The sequence below is a fragment of the Dermochelys coriacea genome, chromosome 17 (genome assembly GCF_009764565.3).
Source record: "Dermochelys coriacea isolate rDerCor1 chromosome 17, rDerCor1.pri.v4, whole genome shotgun sequence".
Taxonomy (NCBI): domain Eukaryota; kingdom Metazoa; phylum Chordata; order Testudines; family Dermochelyidae; genus Dermochelys; species Dermochelys coriacea.
The window spans coordinates 13,850,605-13,872,854 of NC_050084.1; the positions used below are offsets into that span (position 1 = coordinate 13,850,605).

The 22,250-nt window shown below is 41.8% G+C and overlaps 1 protein-coding gene across 2 annotated transcripts in view; it reads right to left on the minus strand.

Annotated features, from left to right (window-relative positions):
• GALNT17 (polypeptide N-acetylgalactosaminyltransferase 17) overlaps positions 1–22,250 on the minus strand; it is a 279,918-nt gene that overhangs the window by 86,954 nt on the left and 170,714 nt on the right. For both annotated transcript variants that reach the window (XM_038376323.2, XM_043499464.1), the window contains exon 6: positions 16,319–16,436. In XM_038376323.2, the coding sequence (XP_038232251.1) occupies positions 16,319–16,436 (118 nt within the window). The remainder of the gene's footprint in view (positions 1–16,318; positions 16,437–22,250) is intronic.

Below are 22,250 nucleotides of genomic sequence, written 5' to 3' on the forward strand. Positions count from 1 at the left end.
GTCCTCTGAATAGATATGTGGACAGAGTTGGCAATGGGCTTTGTTGCAAGGATAGGTTCCTGGGTTAGTGGTTCTGTTGTGTGGTGTGTTTTTGCTGGTGAGTATTTGCTTCAAGTTGGGGGGCTGTCTGTAAGCAAGGACTGGCCTGTCTCCCAAGATCTGTGAGAGTGATGGGTCGTCCTTCAGGATAGATTGTAGATCCTTGATGATGCATTGAAGAGGTTTTAGTTGGGGGCTACAGGTAATGGCTAGTGGCATTCTGTTATTTTCTTTGTTAGGCCTGTCCTGTAGTAGGTGACTTCTGGGTACTCTTCTGGCTCTGTCAATCTGTTTCTTCACTTCAGCAGATGGGTACTGTAGTTGTAAGAATGCATGATAGAGATCTTGTAGGTGTTTGTCTCTGTCTGAGGTTGGAGCAAATGCGGTTATATCGTAGAGCTTGGCTGTAGACAATGGATCGTGTGGTGTGATCTGGATGAAAGCTACAGGCATGTAGGTAGGAATAGCGGTCAGTAGGTTTCCGATATAGGGTGGTGTTTATGTGACCATCGCTTATTAGCACCGTAGTGTCCAGGAAGTGGATCTCTTGTGTGGACTGGTCCAGGCTGAGGTTGATGGTGGGATGGAAATTGTTGAAATCGTGGTGGAATTCCTCAAGGGCTTCTTTTCCATGGGTCCAGATGATGAAGATGTCATCAATGTAGCGCAGGGGCATTAGGGGACGAGAGCTGAGGAAGCGTTGTTTTAAGTCAGCCATAAAAATGTTGGCATACATTTTTTAGTTTAAAGTTTACACTTGAACTTTAGTTCAACTGTCTTCCCCCACTTTAACCCTGTGGCTTCGGCACAGCAAAACAGCTGTTGCAGAAGGAAACATGGTTTTCCACCCTGTGGGAAATCCAGACAGAAATTTCTCAAGTGGAATCCCATATGGATATTGTTGCCATGCTTGTATTGTTTCCAGCAATTTCTGCAGAGTGGTGAAATCATGGGACCCCTCCTTACCCACCCACACTGGGCTGCAAGGCATAGCTCTGATATATCTAGCGCAGAGCAACCTTCTTTAAAAGGTAGAAAATGTAACAGAAATGCTACTCTTGAAATATTGGTTTATACTACTTCATTTGCATGTGCCCATTCACAACAATGGGGTTAATACATACATGTTCTGGGTTTTCAGCTGAAAACTGCATTGAGGCTTTAAGTATAAATCTATTTAAAATACAGATTACCTTGCTTCCTGGTGTCTTTTCCCTGCATTTTCTGTGCAAATGATGTATAATAACTCTCAAAATTAGAGCCACATGACCCAATCCAAGAAGTATGCACATATAATTTAAAGGTTTCAGAGTAGCAGCCGTGTTAGTCTGTATTCACGAAAAGGAGTACTTGTAGCACCTTAGAAACTAACAAATTTATTTGAGCATAAGCTTTCGTGAGCTACAGCTCACTTCATCGGATGCATTTGGTGGTGCATTTCTACCAAATGCATCCAATGAAGTGAGCTGTAGCTCACAAAAGCTTATGCTCAAATAAATTTGTTAGTCTCTAAGGTGCCACAAGTACTCCATATAATTTAAAGCCAGAGCCAGTTAATTAGGACATTAGGCAGAAGATTGTTTATCTTTTAAAACTTGTTCAAACCTATGTTCACTTCTAATAAAAATAAGGTTGAGTGTTTTGCTTTACAAATATCGGTTCTTAAAATGCTTTGGTTCAAGTTTAACTCTTTAAGGCATCGGTCCAGCAATGCACTTAAGCATGTGATTAAATTTACAGCATACAGACTAGTCCCAAAGAAGTCAGTGTGACTTCTCGTGTGCTTAAAAGTTAAGCATTTGGCTGGATCAGGGCCTATATGGCCAAAGGTAGAGTTCTGGACTAGCTCACCCAAACTCTTTTTCCTTCTGCTTCTGACAAACATAGGGAGAAAATGTGTGGCCCTAATACTGGGCCAAATCCTGAGGTCCTTATTCTTTCCTATTTTGGTTCTTCTATTGCACACATCACCACAGTGTCTGAGTTTTTAAACAAAGCCAATGAAAGGATGGTGCTTCTGTTGGTCAAGCCCCTGAGTCATTACAGAGCTTAAGGGTGGACAACAGCCTACAGTCTACTGCCAAAGAGGTGCGAGGGAGGAGATGGACTCATACATTTGGAAAACAGCAACAATTCTAATGCTGACAGCAAGAAAGGAAGCACAATGCACATCATAGAACTGAACTGAGGGAGGTTATGGCTGACACACTAAAACCATGAAACCACTACACATGTGAAAACTGTAATATAAAAGCGTGCCTTGTATCTTTACAGAGTCATTAAATAAGGCTGAGGACTCTCTCGTCAGTGAAGTAGCTGGGTTGTAAGCATTCTCTGCTGCTTTGGAACTGCTTGGAAAGCAGTGACGAGAAAGAGATCTCTGAAGTAGCAAGGAGACAAATGACAACTGAGTGCACTGAGTTATTGAGGTTAACCACCTTTCATGTATCATGGGAACAAGTGCACTGCATGGATTTGATTCTGTATGTACTAGAAGCCTTGCCTTGAATAATAAAAACACCAATGGGAAGCCAGCTAGTGTGGCACTCTGCTACCTTCATATTATAGTGAACTTTGCCTACGACTGTGATTCAAAATGAATCCCCAGGAGCAATACCCTTGTGATGTCCACAAAGCATAACAGGGACACACAAAGGAGGAGGACAAATTCATAGGGATGCAGGACATACACCTTCAGAAATTATTGTTGTTCTAAATACCACACAGAGCAAGTCTCAAGTTATATCACAATCAGAATAATGCATGCTAGTCTGGTCATTTACTATCTCAAGGAGAGGAGAGATTCTCAAAGGTGGCTTGAGGAGTGAAGCAACCAACTCCCGCTGAATTCTGATGGGAGCCTACTTGCCCTTTGTGCCTTTGAAAAGCTCACCTGAGATTGTTGGGATTGTAAGAATGGTGGCAAAAGTGACCAAATAATCTGAAGAGATGACTAATAAAGAAAGGTTTATTGTCATTATTGGTGGTGCCCAAAATTCTCTGGACCATTTCCAAATACATCAGATGACATAATTCCTGCCCCAAAGAGCTTGGTCTATATGGAAAATACATAAGTATCACAGTAAGAGCAAACTAAATGTGAGTGTATGGGTGAAGGAATCCACTTTTCACAAAAGAAATCTTGAAGGTTAATTGAACCAACACCCAACTGTTGGAGATAGTGGGCCTGATTCTCCATTGACCTGTTCTGTTGTGACTGAAACCCAAATTGTCTCATTGGATTTATGCTTCTAAGGATCTAACTCTCTTTTGGAAATGAGACTTAGGCTTTGCAATGTTGAGCACAACAACACTAAATAACATTAAAAATCTGGGCCTAAGTGTTTTATACCCACTTGGCTCTCACAGTGCACCGATGTAAATGACAACACATGGTGCCAGGCAACAGAGAATCACGCCCAGTAGCTAAATGAAAAACAAAAAGAGAGGAGAAGATTGGCGTATGAACCCTTTAGACAAAATTTCTTTGCACAGAGGAAGCTTGGAACAACCTGCCAAATTCAGCAGGACAAAAGCCGTTGTAAGACAAATGCCAAAAATCACTCAAGAGGGAATTAGATGTGTGTCTGGAAAAGGACTATCGTGTTCAAAGGAACTCTGGGAGAAGATGCACCAATTAAGACGCTACCATTCTAATGTAACTTTTCAACGGTATAAAAGGTTGAGACCAACATATTAAAAAGGGGTCAGTGATAATAGGTGACTAATTTGAGCCCCGTAAAAAGGGATGAAGTCCTTCAGAACAAGTGGGGAGCAGGAGAGGAATTGTGATCTGAATCACAGTTCCTTCCCAGAACTCCTCCTGGGGGAGCACACATATGTGCTACCCCTTCTTCTGAACCTAGCCTACCATTCTAGCCCTATAATGAAAATATTTGGCCGTTAGTGGCACCCAGCCTTTAAAAAATAATACTGTGCAATCATTTTCAGAAAGCTAATTGGAGGGAAATGTCACCTTATTATTCAACATACTACTCTCCTTGCATGGCTTCCTTGTTAGAAAAAAAAAAGGGAAGCAGATATGACCCATATACTATTTTAATCCTGCTAGAATTGCAGAGCCAACATCTATGGACAAGGAAGCCTGATGCTTTTTTTGCCTCTGTTTTCACTAACAAGGTCAGCTCCCAGACTGCTGTGCTGGGCATCACAAAATGGGGAAGAGATGGCCAGCCCTCTGTAGAGATAGAGGTGGTTAGGGACTATTTAGAAAAGCTGGACGTGCACAAGTCCATGGGGCCGGACGAATTGCATCCGAGAGTGCTGAGGGAATTGGCGGCTGTGATTGCAGAGCCCTTGGCCATTATCTTTGAAAACTCGTGGCGAACGGGGGAAGTCCCGGATGACTGGAAAAAGGCTAATGTAGTGCCCATCTTTAAAAAAGGGAAGAAGGAGGATCCTGGGAACTACAGGCCGGTCAGCCTCACCTCAGTCCCTGGAAAAATCATGGAGCAGGTCCTCAAAGAATCAATCCTGAAGCACTTAGAGGAGAGGAAAGTGATCAGGAACAGTCAGCATGGATTCACCAAGGGAAGGTCATGCCTGACTAATCTAATCGCCTTTTATGATGAGATTACTGGTTCTGTGGATGAAGGGAAAGCAGTGGATGTATTGTTTCTTGACTTTAGCAAAGCTTTTGACACGGTCTCCCACAGCATTCTTGTCAGCAAGTTAAGGAAGTATGGGCTGGATGAATGCACTATAAGGTGGGTAGAAAGCTGGCTAGATTGTCGGGCTCAACGGGTAGTGATCAATGGCTCCATGTCTAGTTGGCAGCCGGTGTCAAGTGGAGTGCCCCAGGGGTCGGTCCTGGGGCCCGTTTTGTTCAATATCTTCATAAATGATCTGGAGGATGGTGTGGATTGCACTCTCAGCAAATTTGCGGATGATACTAAACTGGGAGGAGTGGTAGATACGCTGGAGGGGAGGGATAGGATACAGAAGGACCTAGACAAATTGGAAGATTGGGCCAAAAGAAATCTAATGAGGTTCAATAAGGCTAAGTGCAGGACCCTGCACTTAGGATGGAAGAATCCAATGCACCGCTACAGACTAGGGACCGAATGGCTCGGCAGCAGTTCTGCGGAAAAGGACCTAGGGGTGACAGTGGACGAGAAGCTGGATATGAGTCAGCAGTGTGCCCTTGTTGCCAAGAAGGCCAATGGCATTTTGGGATGTATAAGTAGGGGCATAGCGAGCAGATCGAGGGACGTGATCGTTCCCCTCTATTCGACACTGGTGAGGCCTCATCTGGAGTACTGTGTCCAGTTTTGGGCCCCACACTACAAGAAGGATGTGGATAAATTGGAAAGAGTACAGCGAAGGGCAACAAAAATGATTAGGGGTCTAGAGCACATGACTTATGAGGAGAGGCTGAGGGAGCTGGGATTGTTTAGTCTGCAGAAGAGAAGAATGAGGGGGGATTTGATAGCTGCTTTCAACTACCTGAAAGGGGGTTTCAAAGAGGATGGCTCTAGACTGTTCTCAATGGTAGCAGATGACAGAACGAGGAGTAATGGTCTCAAGTTGCAATGGGGGAGGTTTAGATTGGATATTAGGAAAAACTTTTTCACTAAGAGGGTGGTGAAACACTGGAATGCGTTACCTAGGGAGGTGGTAGAATCTCCTTCCTTAGAGGTTTTTAAGGTCAGGCTTGACAAAGCCCTGGCTAGGATGATTTAACTGGGACTTGGTCCTGCTTTGAGCAGGGGGTTTGGACTAGATGACCTTCTGGGGTCCCTTCCAACCCTGATATTCTATGATTCTATGATTCTACCCTGTCTAGAAGCATCACCAACCAAACTATCAGCAATGTTTTAACTGTTCTTTATGGGTGATGATTTAAGAGACAGAAGGAACAGCTTGAGTTTTTGTCAGAGCCCAGGTTTATGTCTGCAGTGCTGGCACTTAGAAAACTGTCTTCTGACTTACGAAACTGAACAGATTTGCTCGGGAAGTCCTTGAGAGAGGACAGATATGAAACCCCACATTGCTATTTAATAGTTACACTTTTCAGAGTGTAACCTCCTGTCAAATTTTCTCTTATCTTTCCCAACGTGCACTGTTTTTTAAATAAGAAGGCAACATTTGGTTTGTTTTTAATGGTTTTATTTTCCACTTTATAGGGCAATTTATATCTCAGACATTCCAGGAACTTAAGATGAGTTGCTAGTCCATTGTAATAGCGAACAAGGAGGAAGGTTGGATTATTGTTTCATGCATTAGGGATATTTTAAAGGACAGTTGTACTCTGAAAAGGGATTCTGTAAAAATTACATTGTGGTGTTCCATCTTTGTGGTGGCTCAGTAATTCTCGACTGAATTGCTAATAAAAGAAGGTTTATCTCCAACAATCTTAACCTGTCCTCTGAGAGCTGGGTTCATTCTGGCTCATGCACCATGACCACAGTAATAAATGTTCAGCAAGTGAAATTTAACAATTCTGTAGATGACAGGACAGGAATGCAGCTCAATCTCCCAGGACCTCATTGAGTCAGAAGGGCTAACAGCAGAGGTGAAAGTAAGCTGGTAAGCCGTGCTGGACCAGACCGGCTTCCCCAGGTGGTGATTTAAAGGGCCCAGGGCTCCCCGCAGTGGCTGGAGCCCCGGGCCCTTTAAATCGCCTCCCAAGCCCCGCTGCCGGAGCCTTGGGGTAGCAGTGGCAGGGATATGGTGGTAATTTAAAGGGCCTGGGGCTCTGGCCACTGCGGGAGCCCCAGGCTCTTTAAATCACTGCCGTAGCCCTGCCACCGCTACCGTGGGACTCCAGCTGTGGGGCTCAGGCGGTGCTTTTAAAGGGCCCGGAGCTCCGCTGCGGTAGCAGTGGCTGGAGCCCCAGGCCCTTTAAATTGCCCCTGAGCTCCCAGCTGCCTCTGTAGCTGGGAGCTCCAGGGGTGATTTAAAGGCCCCAGGGCTCCCAGCCGCAGCTGGGAGCCTTTAATTCTTTAAAGTCCCCGCCTCTTCCGGTTGAGGCCATGCCCCTGCTCAGGAATCCAGCGTACCGGTAAGTCCTTTTAGTTACTTTCACCCCTGGCTAACAGGAATGGTAAAAACATATCTGAGTCAGAAATACAAGCAGATCTAATTCACAATGCACTGAAGGACCAGGCCTTTTGAACTTTTCTTGTTTTCTGACCAAAACTGCATTTTCAAAGGGCAAGTTAAATAACTTACACACACACGCTCAGTGTTGGTCTAACTCTGATTCCATTGAAATTAATGCTTACCTCAAGTTCCTGGCCAATGGGGGCGGCGCTTGGGGCGGGGGCAGTGTGCGGAACCCCTTGGCTGCCCCTACACATTGGAGCCAGAGGGGGGACATGCCGCCTCTTCCAGGAGTCATGCGGCGCCACGGCATGCGTGGAGTGGGGCAAGCCCCAGACTCCTCTCCTCAGTGGGAGCTCGAGGGCCAGGTTAAAACATCTGGAGAGCCAGATGCAGCCCCCAGGCCATAGTCTGCCCACCCCACCCTAGACACTAGGCCAGATTCTCCCAAACAAGCCAGTACTGAGAGATGTAAATTATCCCTGGCCTGAGCTATCTAATCCCCTGAACTCAGGAAGCTGAGATGGTGCTGCAGCTTTCACCCTGCCTTGTGGTTTTCTACTCTTTGGGTTCTGCAGACCCACATACCTACAGGCCCTTCAGCAGAGGGAAAACTGTGGCTGCTCTCCACAGCTGGAACATTCGCAAGAGTGGCCTGGAGCCTGCAATGACAGTGGTGGAAGATGGGGCTGTCTGTCTGATTTTGTACGTCCAGCATTAAGTCAGGCCTTTGGCAATTCTTCAATTAGTATTCACCAGAAGAGGCTTATAAGCGCCAAAAGCTCAAGTGGAAATTAAGGGGTGCATAGTCTTGAGAGCAGGACCTCTGTACACAGAAGTGAATTTCATCTGCAATATACTGCCGGTTGGATGGGAAGAGCTAATATTTTTCGATGAAAACGATGAACTTTTTCCCTGCATAAAAAGAACATTGTCAGTAAAAACACTAGAATCAGAGTGGGTGAGAATGCTCCTTTCACCCTTCCTTATTTGAGTGGAGATAATGGGCAGGAACAATAAATCATTTTCTATCAGGAGAGAGCGAGGGAGCAGCATAAGCGACACGACTGCCTGCTTGCAATTTCCCTTTCTTAAAAGGAACAGCTCTAAATTGCTCACACCACTGCAACTCTAATAGAAGAAAACAGCGTAAATGTCTGGCTCACAATGCGTCAGAAAACTAGACTGACATTTCCTATAAAACATCCTCCAGCACCTATAGTAAACGTGGTGCAAACTTTCTAAATTCACAATAGTACCAATTTCTGTGGTTAAAATAAACTTTTCCTGATTGGCTATTTATCAACAGTGGAAATATTTCTTTCAACCATACAACAATAACGCTGGCTGAAGAAAATAATCAATCTTAGTACAATGGGGATACCGACCGATATAAATAGCATGTGACCAATCACATGGGCGCATGCGAATTGATGTGCTGCTTTATTTCTAAAGCTATGCTTCTAAGACATTTTCCAAGATCAGTCTTATTCTATTTCTTCCTTTGCTCTGAGTTAACAATATTTTTACCAGGAAATGTCCTTTGTTTAAAAATTCCCCACTTTCAGTGGCACATCTTAAAAGGATTAAAAACTGGCTAACTGATGGGTCTTAATATAGAATTATAAATTGGGAATCATCATCAAGCATATGTGTTTCCAGTGGGATCCTGCGGGGGGTTAGTTCTTGGCCCGATGCTATTTATCATTTTTATTAATGACCTGGAACAAAACATGAAATCACCACGCTCCTCCTTTGCAGATGACACAAAATTGGGGGAGTGGGCAAATAATGAAGAGGATAATAAAAGAATAAATGGACACAAATCAGACGTCAAGAATTATAACATTCAAAAACCAGTCGGAGAACACTTCAATATCTCCGGTCACACGATTACAGACCTGAGAGTGGCTATCCTTCAACAAAAAAACTTCAAAAACAGACTCCTACGAGAGACTGCTGAATTGGAATTAATTTGCAAACTGGATACAATTAACTTAGGCTTGAATAGAGACTGGGAGTGGATGAGTCATTACATAAAGTAAAACTATTTCCCCATGTTATTTCTCCCCCCCACCCCACCCCCCACTGTTCCTCAGACGCTCTTGTTAACTGCTGGAAATGGCCCACCTTGATTATCACCACAAAAAGTTTTCCTCCTTCCCCCCTCCTTCCTGCGGGTAATAGCTCATCTTAAGTGATCACTCTCCTTACAGTGTGTATGATAAAACCCATTGTTTCATGTTCTCTGTGTGTATATATATAAATCTCCCCACTGTATTTTCCACCGAATGCATCCGATGAAGTGAGTTGTAGCTCACGAAAGCTTATGCCCAAATAAATTTGTTAGTCTCCAAGGTGCCACAAGTCTTCCTTTTCTTTTTTGCGAATACAGACTAACACGGCTGCTACTCTGAAACCTGTTACAATCGACTAAACATTCACGTAAAACAAAGACAGAGTCATCCACTGAGCCTCAAAGAAATCCTTGAATTGTACTTTTCTTAATTAAATCTGTGACTGATTCTTACTACACAAATAAGGTGTGGGATGGATCAGCTAATAAGCTTTCTGAGTTAATTGTCTTCATCAAGTGACGATTTGTACAAATGATACTATCAAAGGAGTAATAATATCCTTATTGATTAAATTAATCTGTAAAAGACAGCTTAAATGAGTTTAATCAGCAATGCATGACATTGCTGAAAACAACCTTGTAACCCATCCCCAGGGCTTGAAATGATGGCAACACACACAAAATAAAACTTTGTTCAAAACAAACACCATATATAGTTTCCTGGGGCATCTCAGTAACTCTCTGTGACCAAGCGTGAAAATCCATACAACCCTCACACACAAAGAAACAGCGTGATGCATATTAAAAGCAAATGGTTTCCTTGCAGTTCAAACATTCATTGAAAACTGTATCCACAAACAATCTTCATTTAAAAAAACAAAACAAAAGTGGGAGTGGAAGTTTTCTGAATAGATTTTTTGTTGAAGTTTGCAAAAGCAGAAGGGGCACTGTTACAGCTCCAGGAACCTGGATGGAGCCCAGCTACTATCCAGACCCAGTGTGTAGTACTCTTTGTGTGAGCTGGTACCTGTTATCCAGCTGCCTATCCCCATAGCTTAAACACACACTCTCCCAGAGCCCCACCAAAAGTGGTGAGCCTTCCAGTTTACCGGTTAAGTCTCTCACATTTTGCCTAAAGCATATAACACAGAGTTTGCTCAGAATTTTAACACCCTTGCTCTTTCACCTAACTAAGCACAAGAAAGTACAGATCATTTAGAAAACAATAAGCAGTCTAAATGCAATGCCCACCACTAGCTCACTATTCCCTTGGGATAATCAGGTTTCAGATAAAAACAGGTTTCAGAGTAGCAATGCATCCGATGAAGTGAGCTGTAGCTCACGAAAGCTTATGCTCTAATAAATTTGTTAGTCTCTAAGGTGCCACAAGTACTCCTTTTCTTATTCCCTTGGGAGTCCTTGTGGGCAAGTAGGCAGGGTTCCCTACCTCAACAAACTTCTACATGCTGGGCTGCTTCTCCCCCATATTGAGCTGGAGAAAAATGGTCCCCTGAGTAAAGCAGCTCCTGCCCTTTTATAGCTTTTAGCCTCCTCAAGTGACTTAATTGCCAAGGCGACCTCTCCTCCGATAGACCAATTCTGCTGGTTAGAAGCCAGTCTATTTTTAGAGCTATTCCATTTCAATAGGAGCGCACTTTAAGTCAACAATCCTTTTTACTTATACCTTTGTCACCAGCCTTTTGAATTCAACACAGAGGCAAACAGACAATGGAGAAGGCCGGGGGGGGGTTGCATATTCAAAATGGAGTTTGCAGCTTGATAAAGCTGCAAAGCGTTCATAATCATACACAGAATCCATAAGTTATACTGGCAGATTCCCCACATCCTCACTGGCAGGAAGTGGAGTCTGTGCGTATTGAGGAGACCGGTTATTAGAGGGAATTGGGTAATGCGTTATAGATTCTCACAGGTCAATGTCACTGGACTAAATCTGTCTACATTAAGCAATGAATGGAAAATTCATACTAATTTGCCATATTGTTGGCCACCTCAGGAAAGAAGCTACCAGAGCAAATGTTCCTCTCACCACTATAGCAGTACTATGGCTGATAAAACAGTTTTGATAGAAAATTTTTGATGTTGGAAAATTGGATTTGTGATTAAACTTTTCATGAAAAGTATGTGCTTAAGTCCTTTCCTGCATCGAGGCTGGAACTGCATGCATAATATAAAACCTTGACATTGGTAAATGCCCAAATCTACCTCTGAAGTCAAGGGGAATCCCGAGACCACATTCAAGGGCTTTATATTAGTAAAGTGAAAATGTCCGCAGAGTTCAAAAGCTGATGCACTCTTACAATTGCCCTTCACTCAAACATCTAGGGCTTCGATATTCTCCAGCCACAGCAGGTAGAGCTTGTGACCAACTCTGCGGTTGTGGAATAACCGTGAAGGGTAGAATTTGATAAAATGGCCTGCTGTGGAAGGTATTTGTTGCTAACTCTAGGGAATGCTGTTCAAATATACAGGCCTGGCATGTGGCAAATGTGGTAAGACCTAGCACTGGGATAACTCAATGTCCAGGAATAGTTTAACATAAATGAATGAATAAATAAATTAATGCTGTTGAAAACATCTCCGCTGAAATATTACCCTGAACTCCTTTGCCTAGTGGACACCACCATTTTCTCTGCCAAGAACAGGCTGATAGCGATTTTATTCCTTCTTTTTTTTTATTTTTTTAATGCTGCCTCAGGATATGAAGTCGTCCACTTTAGGGACAGGGAGCAAGACTAAGCACAAGATGAGAACTCCTTCTAGAGTCACTGTAGTGAGATAAAAGGAACGACAGTAATACAAAGAACAATCTGTACTCCATGCCAGGACCAGGTTTACCCTGCAAGCAGAACAAGAAATTGCCTAGAGCAGCAAAAAATTAGAGGCAGCAAAATGTTTAGTGGGTTTATTATTATTTTAGTGACTACAGGGTAGGAGGATGTTTTCCACTTTGTAGAGGGCAAGCAAAAACCCTAGCGCCAGGATTATCTGCAGCCCTAACCATGGATAACTTTTTTGTTAAAGTGAACTACTTAGCTAATCGGACAATGCTCTCATTTGAACTAATTAGTAACAGCAATTAAATAGATAGTTTTCTTTATTGCACTTTATAGCCATATGTACTGTACCTATGTCTGGACATATTTATAAATCAGATTCTTGTAAAGTACATGTTCTTTTTAAATATAAGACAACATAAAACCTTATTTTTGTACTGTTATCCTTTTTGTTTAGATCACCTTCATTTAATTGTACCATAATTGTGTTTCTCAAATGTGGCCACTGTGGCTGCATGCCATCAGGGGCTTTTCTTGAGGCCACAGCCTCCTGAGCAGTGATGTGGGAGGGGATCAAAGCAGTGCCCCCTCCCCCAGGGCCGCCAGCAGGGGAGACACAAATGCTGGAAGAACAGGCTCCTAGTGAGTTCCCCACCTTCCCTGGGGTGGTGGGCAACAGGCTCTGGCCCAGGGCTCACCCCTGTCCATTCTCCCTTGGCCCCCACTGCCCCCCCCTGGCCCCCTATCCATTCTCCGCATTGCCTCTGGCACCCAATGCCTTCCTACCCACCTCCCCAGCCAGAGCTTAATTTGTCCCTGGGCTTGCCAGGGCTGAGTAAGTGTGCCGCTGTGAAAAGTGATATTTGTATGTTTGTTATTATCATTTTCACAGCAGCAGCTTACTAGCTAGCAAGTCTTTAAAACAGAAACCAAAAAAGTAAACCAAACAACAACAACAAAAAATAATATGCCCTTATTTGTGTTTTCTATTCTGTTTAGGTCCAGTAAAGAACAGAGACATGTGTACATTATTTTTATTATTGAGCCTGCAAAAAAATCCCAACATAAATACATTTCAATGATTTGGACAAGTATATGCATATTTGTTTGTCTTTCCTAAACTTAGTTAAAATTGTAACAGCGGCCACCAGCAAGAGTTGGTGGCCGCACACAGAGGCCACCAAAAATTTTGTTGTGAGAACCTCTGCCATGGTTTGTTTAACTGATGTTTTTGCTGGATATCTGAGATGGTGGGGTTTATTTGTCCCTTGGTCTATTGTCTAATTTTTGTACTTTAAAACAAATGTATATATGCACCCAGAAACATATGATGGGGTTTTTAAGTGATATAAATATTAAACTATATTAAAATACAGCATGGTTTTCAGAAAGAAGGTGGAACTTGCAGCATCACCAAAGAGAAAACCATTATCTTTGGACTTGTAAACTGAGCCAGTCTTGAGCTGAGAGGCATTGAGACAGAGTAAACAAGAACTACACAATTACTTTTTGACAACTGCCACACTTTAAAATTATTCAGCAACTAATCAAACATTTTATATTAAGATAAACTTTAGCAATGGTTTCTGAGGGTTAATAGGAGTTATAAGCATATTATAGATGGCTGTAAGCCAGAGTTTAAAACAATGTATTGGTTGGTTGGATGCTATAATAATCTATAATTAATGAACCATTTATAAAAATGTCTATTAATTATTTATTAACCCTGTATAAACCATTTATAAATGGAATCTTGATATAAAGTGCAAACCAAACCAAACTGTGACAGGAGCCACCATTCTATTGAATTTAGTAGCAAAACCTATCAACTTCACTGTGAGCAAGACTGGGCCCAAATGGTGTAACTAAGTTTTACAAGAAGGCCAACATTTTCAAAAGTGATTAGAGATTTTATTTATCAGCAGTTTTGGGTGCCCAACTTGCGACACCTTAAAGGAGGCTGATTTTCAGAGTGGACATGCTTCAGCACCGTTTGAAAAGCAGGCCTTTTTAAAAGTGTCATAAGTTTCAGCCCCACATGTTTATACATCCAAAACCACTAATTACTTTTGAAAATCTTGGCCAGAGTGTGTGTGTGTGTGTGTGTGTATACATATATAAATAATGTGTGCGCGCGCATGTATCCACATTGGAAAAATAAAGATTAGGATGGGGTGGTGGGAATTTTCAAAATCTTTCAACTAGAGATATTCTAGCTCTCCTTTTAATAGATCCACAATGTCAAAAAAAAATTACATCTCTGATCATTGCTTATGTCTTGAACATCTATCTTATTTTTCCAGGAATCTCCCATGAAATCCTCCAAGACCAAAGAGACAGGCTGAATTATTAACTAGGAGAAGAATAGTTCTACTAAATACTATACCATCTCTGTCAATCACTGAACGATAGCAACACAAAAAAGTGAAACAAACAAATGAAGGTGGTCACAAGAGAGTTTGATACCTCTAGACCAAGAGCGTCAATTGCATGCTCATGGTACAATAATTACCCCATAAGGAGTGGAATTGCATGGCATATTTAAAGGCTTTATCTTCTATTCCCTTGTTTAAAGTAGAGTATTATTCCTCACACCCAATAAAAATAGATTTTATCAATTGCTTTGGATTTTCTAGCAAAGCAAATACAAGTTGGAAAATCTATGAAATAAACAGTGATTTTTCATTTTTTACAACAGTTAATTCAATTTTTCAGTTATGAGCAAGTCTCAAGTCTCTCTCACAATCAGTTCCTTAATCTAACCAATAGTATGTTCTAAGACCAGGCTTGACTGGATTTCCATAGACTCTGCCTTTGCAAGCATTGAAATCTTTTGAACCAATATGAACCACTTTGTGATATATTATGGATAGGGCCCTACCAAATTCACGGTTCATTTTGGTCAATTTCACAGGTCATAGGATTTTAAAAATCGTTAATTTCATGATTTCAGCTATTTAAATCTGAATTTTCATGGTGTTGTAATTGTAGGGGTCCTGACCCAAAAAGGAATTATATGTGTGTGTGTGTGCGCGCGGCGGAGGATGGCGGGGGTGTTGCAAGGTTTTTGTAGCAGGGGGTTGCAATACTGCTACCCTTATTTTTGCTCTGCTGCTCACGGCGGTGCTGCCTTCAGAGCTGGGCAGTTGGAGAGCGGCGGCTGCTGGCCGGGAGCCCAGCTCTGAAGGCAGAGCTGCCGCTAGCAGCAATGCAGAAGTAAGGATGGCATGGTATAGTATTGACACCCTTACTTCTGCACTTCTGTCTGCAGAGCTGCGCCCTCAGTCAGGAGCCGCCACTCTCCGGCCACCCAGTTCTGAAGGCAGCAGCGCAGAAGTACGGATGACATGGTATGATATTGCCATCCTTACTTCTGTGCTGCTGCTGACAGGGTGCTGCCTTCAGAGCTGGGTTCCTGGTCAACAGCCACTGCTCCCTGGCCACCCAGCTCTGACGGCTGCGCAGAAATAAGGGTGGCAATTCCACAACCCCCATAAAATAACCTTGGGACCCCCCTGCATGTCCCTTTTGGTCAGGACCCCCAAATTGAGAAACGCTGGTCTCCCCCGTGAAATCTGTACAGTATTGAGTAAAACCACACAAATGACCAGATTTCATGGGATGGGGAGGGGAAGGAGACTAGATTTCACAGTCCATAATGCATTTTTCATGGCCATGAATTTGGTAGGGCCCTAATTATGGAAACAATCAAATCATTAAACCACATCTAATATCTTTATAGTAATGAAGTTGCACTGGTAGATATTGTAAGTAGGAGTTTCTTGTGTAGATTTATTGTGGCAGTTACTGAAAATATGTCTATTGATATATCATAATTAAAGTGGGTTACACCAATTTATACATGCACTTTATGTTGTGGCTGTTAAATGTCTGTAAAAGATGTTTTAGCATTCAATCATGCTTGTGGTATTCACAACAAGTAGCCCCATCACCTTCCATGAGACTATTTCTGTGAGAGACACAAGCATGATATTTTCTTTGACAGTGGATTTGATATTTTGCATATCTATAACTTATCATGAACTGGTGCTATAGACCTGATCCAAAGCCCACTTAAATAATTGGAAATGCTCTCTTTGGCTTTAACAGGCATTGCATAGGTTCCATATGCAAATGTTGGGGGGACAAGAGAAAATATATGCTCCTAAGAAGTAACTAAATGTTTTCTGCACTCTTTCTTTAAGGTGCCACTGAAAGTATCATGCTTGATTCTAATGCAGATTCTAATTGATTTTGGTCTTTAAAAAAGATCCTTGTGCATGAGTTTTTTAAAAATACAATTTCAAGAAAAATTGCACAGAATGGTAACAATTTCACAAACCTTGATTCCTAGCTCTATGTTCTCTCCTCCATATACATCCATTCCAGGATCCAGAAGACCTATTTCTCCAAAGAACTTCCTGTTTACAACAAACGAACAGCCAATCATAGCAGGTGTCCTTCAGGAAGAGAAAAAAACCAATAGAAACAGCATTATCACCAATGCAAAATTATTAGTTGTCATTTTTCTTTTTTTAAAGGACTATAGGTTTATTTAATCAATGGAAGTTACCTAATACCTAAAATAAGGCCTCATCCTGATGCCACTGGAGTCTTTGGAAAGCTCCTATTGACTTCAGTGGGGCCACCAGCTTCACAGTAGTAAACACTATGCTTGTAGAATTGGAGCATTATTTGGGAGATATAATTTTGCCACTGAAGTAAGGCTGCACAAAATTCAGCTGCCTATATACGTTAAAGGGAGGAAGGGGAGTTTTGTGGTTACGGCACTGAACTTACGAAATCTGGGTTCAATTCTTGGCTCAGTCACAGACTTCCTGGGTGACCTTGGGTAAATTACTTAATCTCTGTGCCTCAGTTCCCATTTAGCACAGTAGGAATACTACTACTACTATCTTTCACTCCTCCTTTTTTCTCTTGTCTATTTAGAATGTAAGCTTTCCAGGACAGCAATTGGTTGGGTTTTTTTGCTATGTATTTGCACAATGCCAAATCAAGTGGCGCCCTGATCGTGGGTGGGATCTGCAGGGTGATATCAATTATAACAATAATATAATTCCAGAGAAGGAAATATGCCTCAATAATGAATAACAATGACAATTATGTGGCTGAAGCAAATTCATTAAAAACGTTGGACAGATATTCACACAATATTTTGTTGCATAATTCTCCCAGCTCTACTAATAGTCAGAGTTACTCTCAAGTGGGTGGGTGCAAAAGATTTGACTCCAGAATGCTGCAAAAGTTCTTGCTCTCTAATTGATGAAGCAAAATTATTACTCTCATCCTGTGGAAGGCCAGCCAAGCTCAAAGTATCCATTAAGAGAACAGGATTAAGAAAAATGAGAGTGTGTCAGGTGCTGGCATTAACATATGCACAAAAAGATAATAGAAGAAATACAGTCCCACTGGATATATTTCTAAGAACTATAAAACATTAAGGGCATTCATAGGTAGGTGTATTTACTATTGGTGCCAGTTTTCTTTTTCTTCTTCTTCTTCTTCAATAACTAGGATAGAACAACTGTAAATATTGTTTGAAAACACTGGGGCAGATCTTCAGCTGGTATAGATGGTTCACTGGAAACAAAGGAGCTATTCTGATTTATGCCAACTGAGGATCTGACCCATTATTTTGGCATGGTTGAACAGAACCCCATCCCTAAAATTATGATTTACCACACAGCATGTGACTTAAAACAACTAGATTTTTATGCTCTTGTTACTTTGGGGTTTGCAAATCTGTTGTGGTTGTGGTATATGGAAAGTTGAATCCTCTGGGGTATTTTCCACTGTAAAATGGAATAAAAAAAAAAGACACTCCTCCTCCCCCCTCCCCATCTAATCTAGACTCTTATCCTAGCTGTAGAAGCAAAGCCTGGACCCCTCATGGATATCAGCAAGGAAAAAAAATCAAATATACCTGTAGTATTTAGGGATGCAGAAGAGTCACCAAAGTACCTCAGTCTTAAATTATTCCCATACACAAGCAGAGCTCTGTCCCCAATATCCTTTGAAGTCAGGAAATAAGCCTAGTATTTAAGAGGTGGTATTGCCCTCACTAGGGTGAAATTCACCCTTGAACAGAGGGACAGCACAACCCTATGCAGCAGTTAAGCCCATGACTAAGCAAATAGGCCTTGGGTTGCGCAGGGAAGAATTTTACCCCTTAGTGCAAATTCTATCATATATGATCATTAGAAAACTCACTGTATTTCCCCATAAGCACGTTATTTCCTATAAGGCAGTCTGGTCTTGCAGTAGAAGCCAGACAGTAGGAGTCAGGAGGACTGGCTTCTATTCCTGGCTTGACCACTGATATGCTGTGTCATACTTAACAAACATGCTTTAAATGAGGCAAGTCACAGAACCTCCCCGTGCCTCAGTTTCCCAATCTATAAAGTTGCTATTTACAGTACTTCTCTACCTTGTCTAGGGCCAGATAGTGACACTCAGGTTGGGTTTTACCTTATACCATGAGTCATCCTATGGGAGACAATGGGAGCAAATACTACTCTACCTGAGTAAAGGTATCACTCGTTGACTTATAGATGGTATGAGGCCTAATTCATTTTTGTGAATTATCTGAGATCCTTGGATGAAAGGTGATATGTATTAAGTGCAGATTATTTCTATTATTTATAGTCATAAAATTTAACATAGAATCATAGAACAATTGGTGTATTAAATTAGTTAATATAGGATCAATAATCTACCTTAAATATACTCTTTTTCAGACAGTTATCTGACCCTTAGTTTCAATAAGCACTACAATACTTCATGGTTTGTTCTACTCTAGTACTTAAGAATTAAATTTCATTGCTTTAGTTGTAGCAAGATTACTACCATTAGCAGAAACAATTCATTTTGAAACGATAACCACATTAGAGATGCCAACATCTAATAGCTCCATTATCCTGGATTAGCATCAGGAATTAAACAAAAGGAAAAGTCACACTTTTTCTGTCACAGAATGTGCACAACCCCTTTTCTCTCTTGTCTTCTGACCTGGGAAGCTGTCATGGACACTTTGGGTCTGTCTACACAGCAACTAGACTCCCGCAGCCAGCCTGGGCCAACCGACTTGGGCTCATGCTGCGGGTCTGTTTCATTGCTGTGTAAACTTCCGGGTGAGCTCTGGGAGCCTCTCACCTTGCAGGGTCATAGAGCCTGGCCTCAACCCAAGCCCAGAAATCTGCACAGCAATGAAACAGCCCTCATCCTGAGCCGGTGAGCCTGAGTTGACTGGCCCGGCCAGCTGCAGGTGTTTAGTTGCTGTGCAGACATACCCTTTGGGATCTAGTTATGGGGGCTTTGGGGCCTTTTGCTTCTACATCAAATTCAGTTTAGGTCATTCGTGACAGAAAGATACTAATTAGTTCTGGTCAAAAATTTTCCAATGAAACTTTTTATCAATGGAAAATGGTGTTATTTACAAAACAACATTTTTGACAAAAAACTGAACGCCTGATAACTGAAATATCTGGATTCTGAAATGCTGCTGCAGTGACTCATGGGATAATTCTCCTCTATGGGCAGGGCTGACCAACTGGACTTCATGATGCACCGCCTTCCCACACCAAGAGGAGAAAACATGGTGCATCATGGGAGATGCAGTCCAACCAAGGAGCACAGCCTATGTAGGAGAACAGGGGCATGAGGCACATGAACTACAACTCCCTTGAAGAACCATTAGCTGATCAAAATCAAAATATTTTATTTTTTGGTTAAAATATTTCAGATTTTGATACTTTTAACCAAAAAAAAATCAATTTTTTCTCAGAAGAAAACCCCCAGTTTTCTACCAGCTCCAATACTAAAATCTCATCACTAGTGGCTTAAGTGAAATCAGCTGGTACCCACAGACCAGTTCTTAGTGAACAATGGCCCACGTACACACTCCCTCCCGCACAAATTGTTATCCTTTTTGACAACCAAATATTTTAAGGACTAAGGCTCTGATCCCGCTGATACTCATGTACTTATCTTAATGTATTGTGAGTAGTTCCACTGAAATCAATGGGAGTATTTGCAGTGCATAACATTAAGCATCCATGCACATCTTTGCAGGACCAAATCCAATGCTTCCTGAAGTTAGTGGACAGTCTTTCCAATGACTTTATTGGATCAAGCAATAAAGGTCCAACCTAAGCATCCAATAAAGTCAATGGGAGTCTTTCCACTGATCTTTTTCAGCATTAGATCAGACCTTAAATGAACATGAAAACTAAAATTATCCTCTCATCCCTGCTAATGGTCACTCCCTCCAAAGCCAGCTGAGACTCAGAAACAGTGATGAACCTGTCAGCACTGCTTTGTATGCATGTTTTCTGGATATAAAACGGAAAACATGTCCTTTTAGAAGCTCTGTGTGTGAATAAACTGACAGATTTTATAATTTCACCTCCAAATTTTGCTCAACTATATCACGCTGCATATTAATTTCCGACCCAATGATATCGTTAACATGCAAAACGAGCAAATGCAGCATTCCTGAGCTCCCTTAAGCAATACAAATTAAGCGCTACATTCTTCTTCATAACAATGGTTCCTTATCAAATAAATGAGGGCTCATGTGGCACACTGGAATTTAAATGCAAACTACATTAGATTTAACAGCAAATCCTTCAAAAAAGGTGGACATTTAGAACAGAAGCCCTATCCACAATGAAATAATAACCCGAGGAGACTGGATGATAAAGCCCTTCATTTTCCCTACCACTTAATTAAAAGCATTAGCACAGTTTGTTTTGAAAACACACAGATCAACTCACACTCGGTGCATTTTTTATCTGTCCCGACGAAAGCTAATTTTTCTTTAATGTGAAGCGAAAAGTAGAATTTGGCAGAAAGAATATTAACAGAGCTGATTCATATTTAGTGGAATTATTGGCCTTGTATCCTGAATTCCATGGCTTGTTAGTTTCTTGCTATTATTTCACTTGGCTCTTACACACAAATAAGTGACAAAAGATCAAAAAAAGCTGGCTGAACTATCCTCAGTATGAATCTCTAAATACAAATAAATAAGATAGAGGCAAACATTTATCCTAGTCTATTAAGTGACTTTGATATTCTTCCTTTCTCTGGTTCACAGTTATATTCTAGACTTCTAAACCATTCTCCTGAATTGAAGAGGAAATAGAGTCTAGTTAGTTCTCCTGTACAATTAGTACTACACATAAAGTACAAGTTACAATATGTATATAGCAAGTAAGGGGTTTTGGTTGGGTTTGTGTTTTTTTAAATTTTCATATCCATACAAGTAAAGGCTGACAGCATAAGAAACCATGATGGGCATGGTCAGAGCCATGGCAGTCACATCGAGTGGGCAGAGCCAGGGGGTGTCAGAGCTGGAATCAGGAGCCCAGAGTGGGGCTGGAACAAGGCCTGAGCAAGAACAAGGCCGGAGCAGGACTAAGAATGGGGCTGAAGCAAGAGCAAGGCAGGAGGTGGCTAATGCTTACGGAGTGTGTTACCACTATCAGGCAGGGGAGAGTTCCAATCCATGAAGCAACTTTGAGTAAAAATGAGCTACTATTTCTCCCACAAGGTTTATATACCTGCCCCAAGTGTCACCAGATCAGGTCCTGGCTTGTGGATTAGCTGAAGCCTAGCACAGGAAGGCCTCATTTATTCAAACTCTAGTTCAGGGATGACTCATCACCTTACAGGCAGGCTGAAGGAGACATATTGAATAGCTGCTGTATCTAGCTTCCACTAAAATGATACTTCAGCCTTGGAATCTCTCCATGTTTAGTGCTCTATGGCTGTTCCCCAGCCTTTCCATTTGGGGGTAAACGAGGAGAGTTTGTCTAGAAACACATCTTCTTGCCCTGCTTCTGCCTCATCCCCTGCCCTTGCCCGTCCCCCACACCAAACTCAAACAAGCATTTTGATTTTGAGGATCCAAAACCATAGAAAATTTGCACCCACTTTCTTTCATTTTTGCCTGTCTCTGCACTTTTGGGTCGCGGCCGGGAGGTATTGCAAAGCTTGTATGGAATGAGGAAAGACTGGGAAAATAATTAAAAAGCCTGTTCTCACAAAATTTTTGGCCCAACTTTGCAAACTCAGAAGGAGATTCAGCTAGTTTGGGTAAATATGAATTCCATTCTCAATTACACTGGGACAGTGGGATTACAGTTGGATTTATGGTGACTGCATTGCTATTACATGTGGTTTTATATTGAAGTGAGAACAGAATCAGTCTTACTTATCTAGCAAGCTTCAAGTAAGTTGTCTAACTTGGT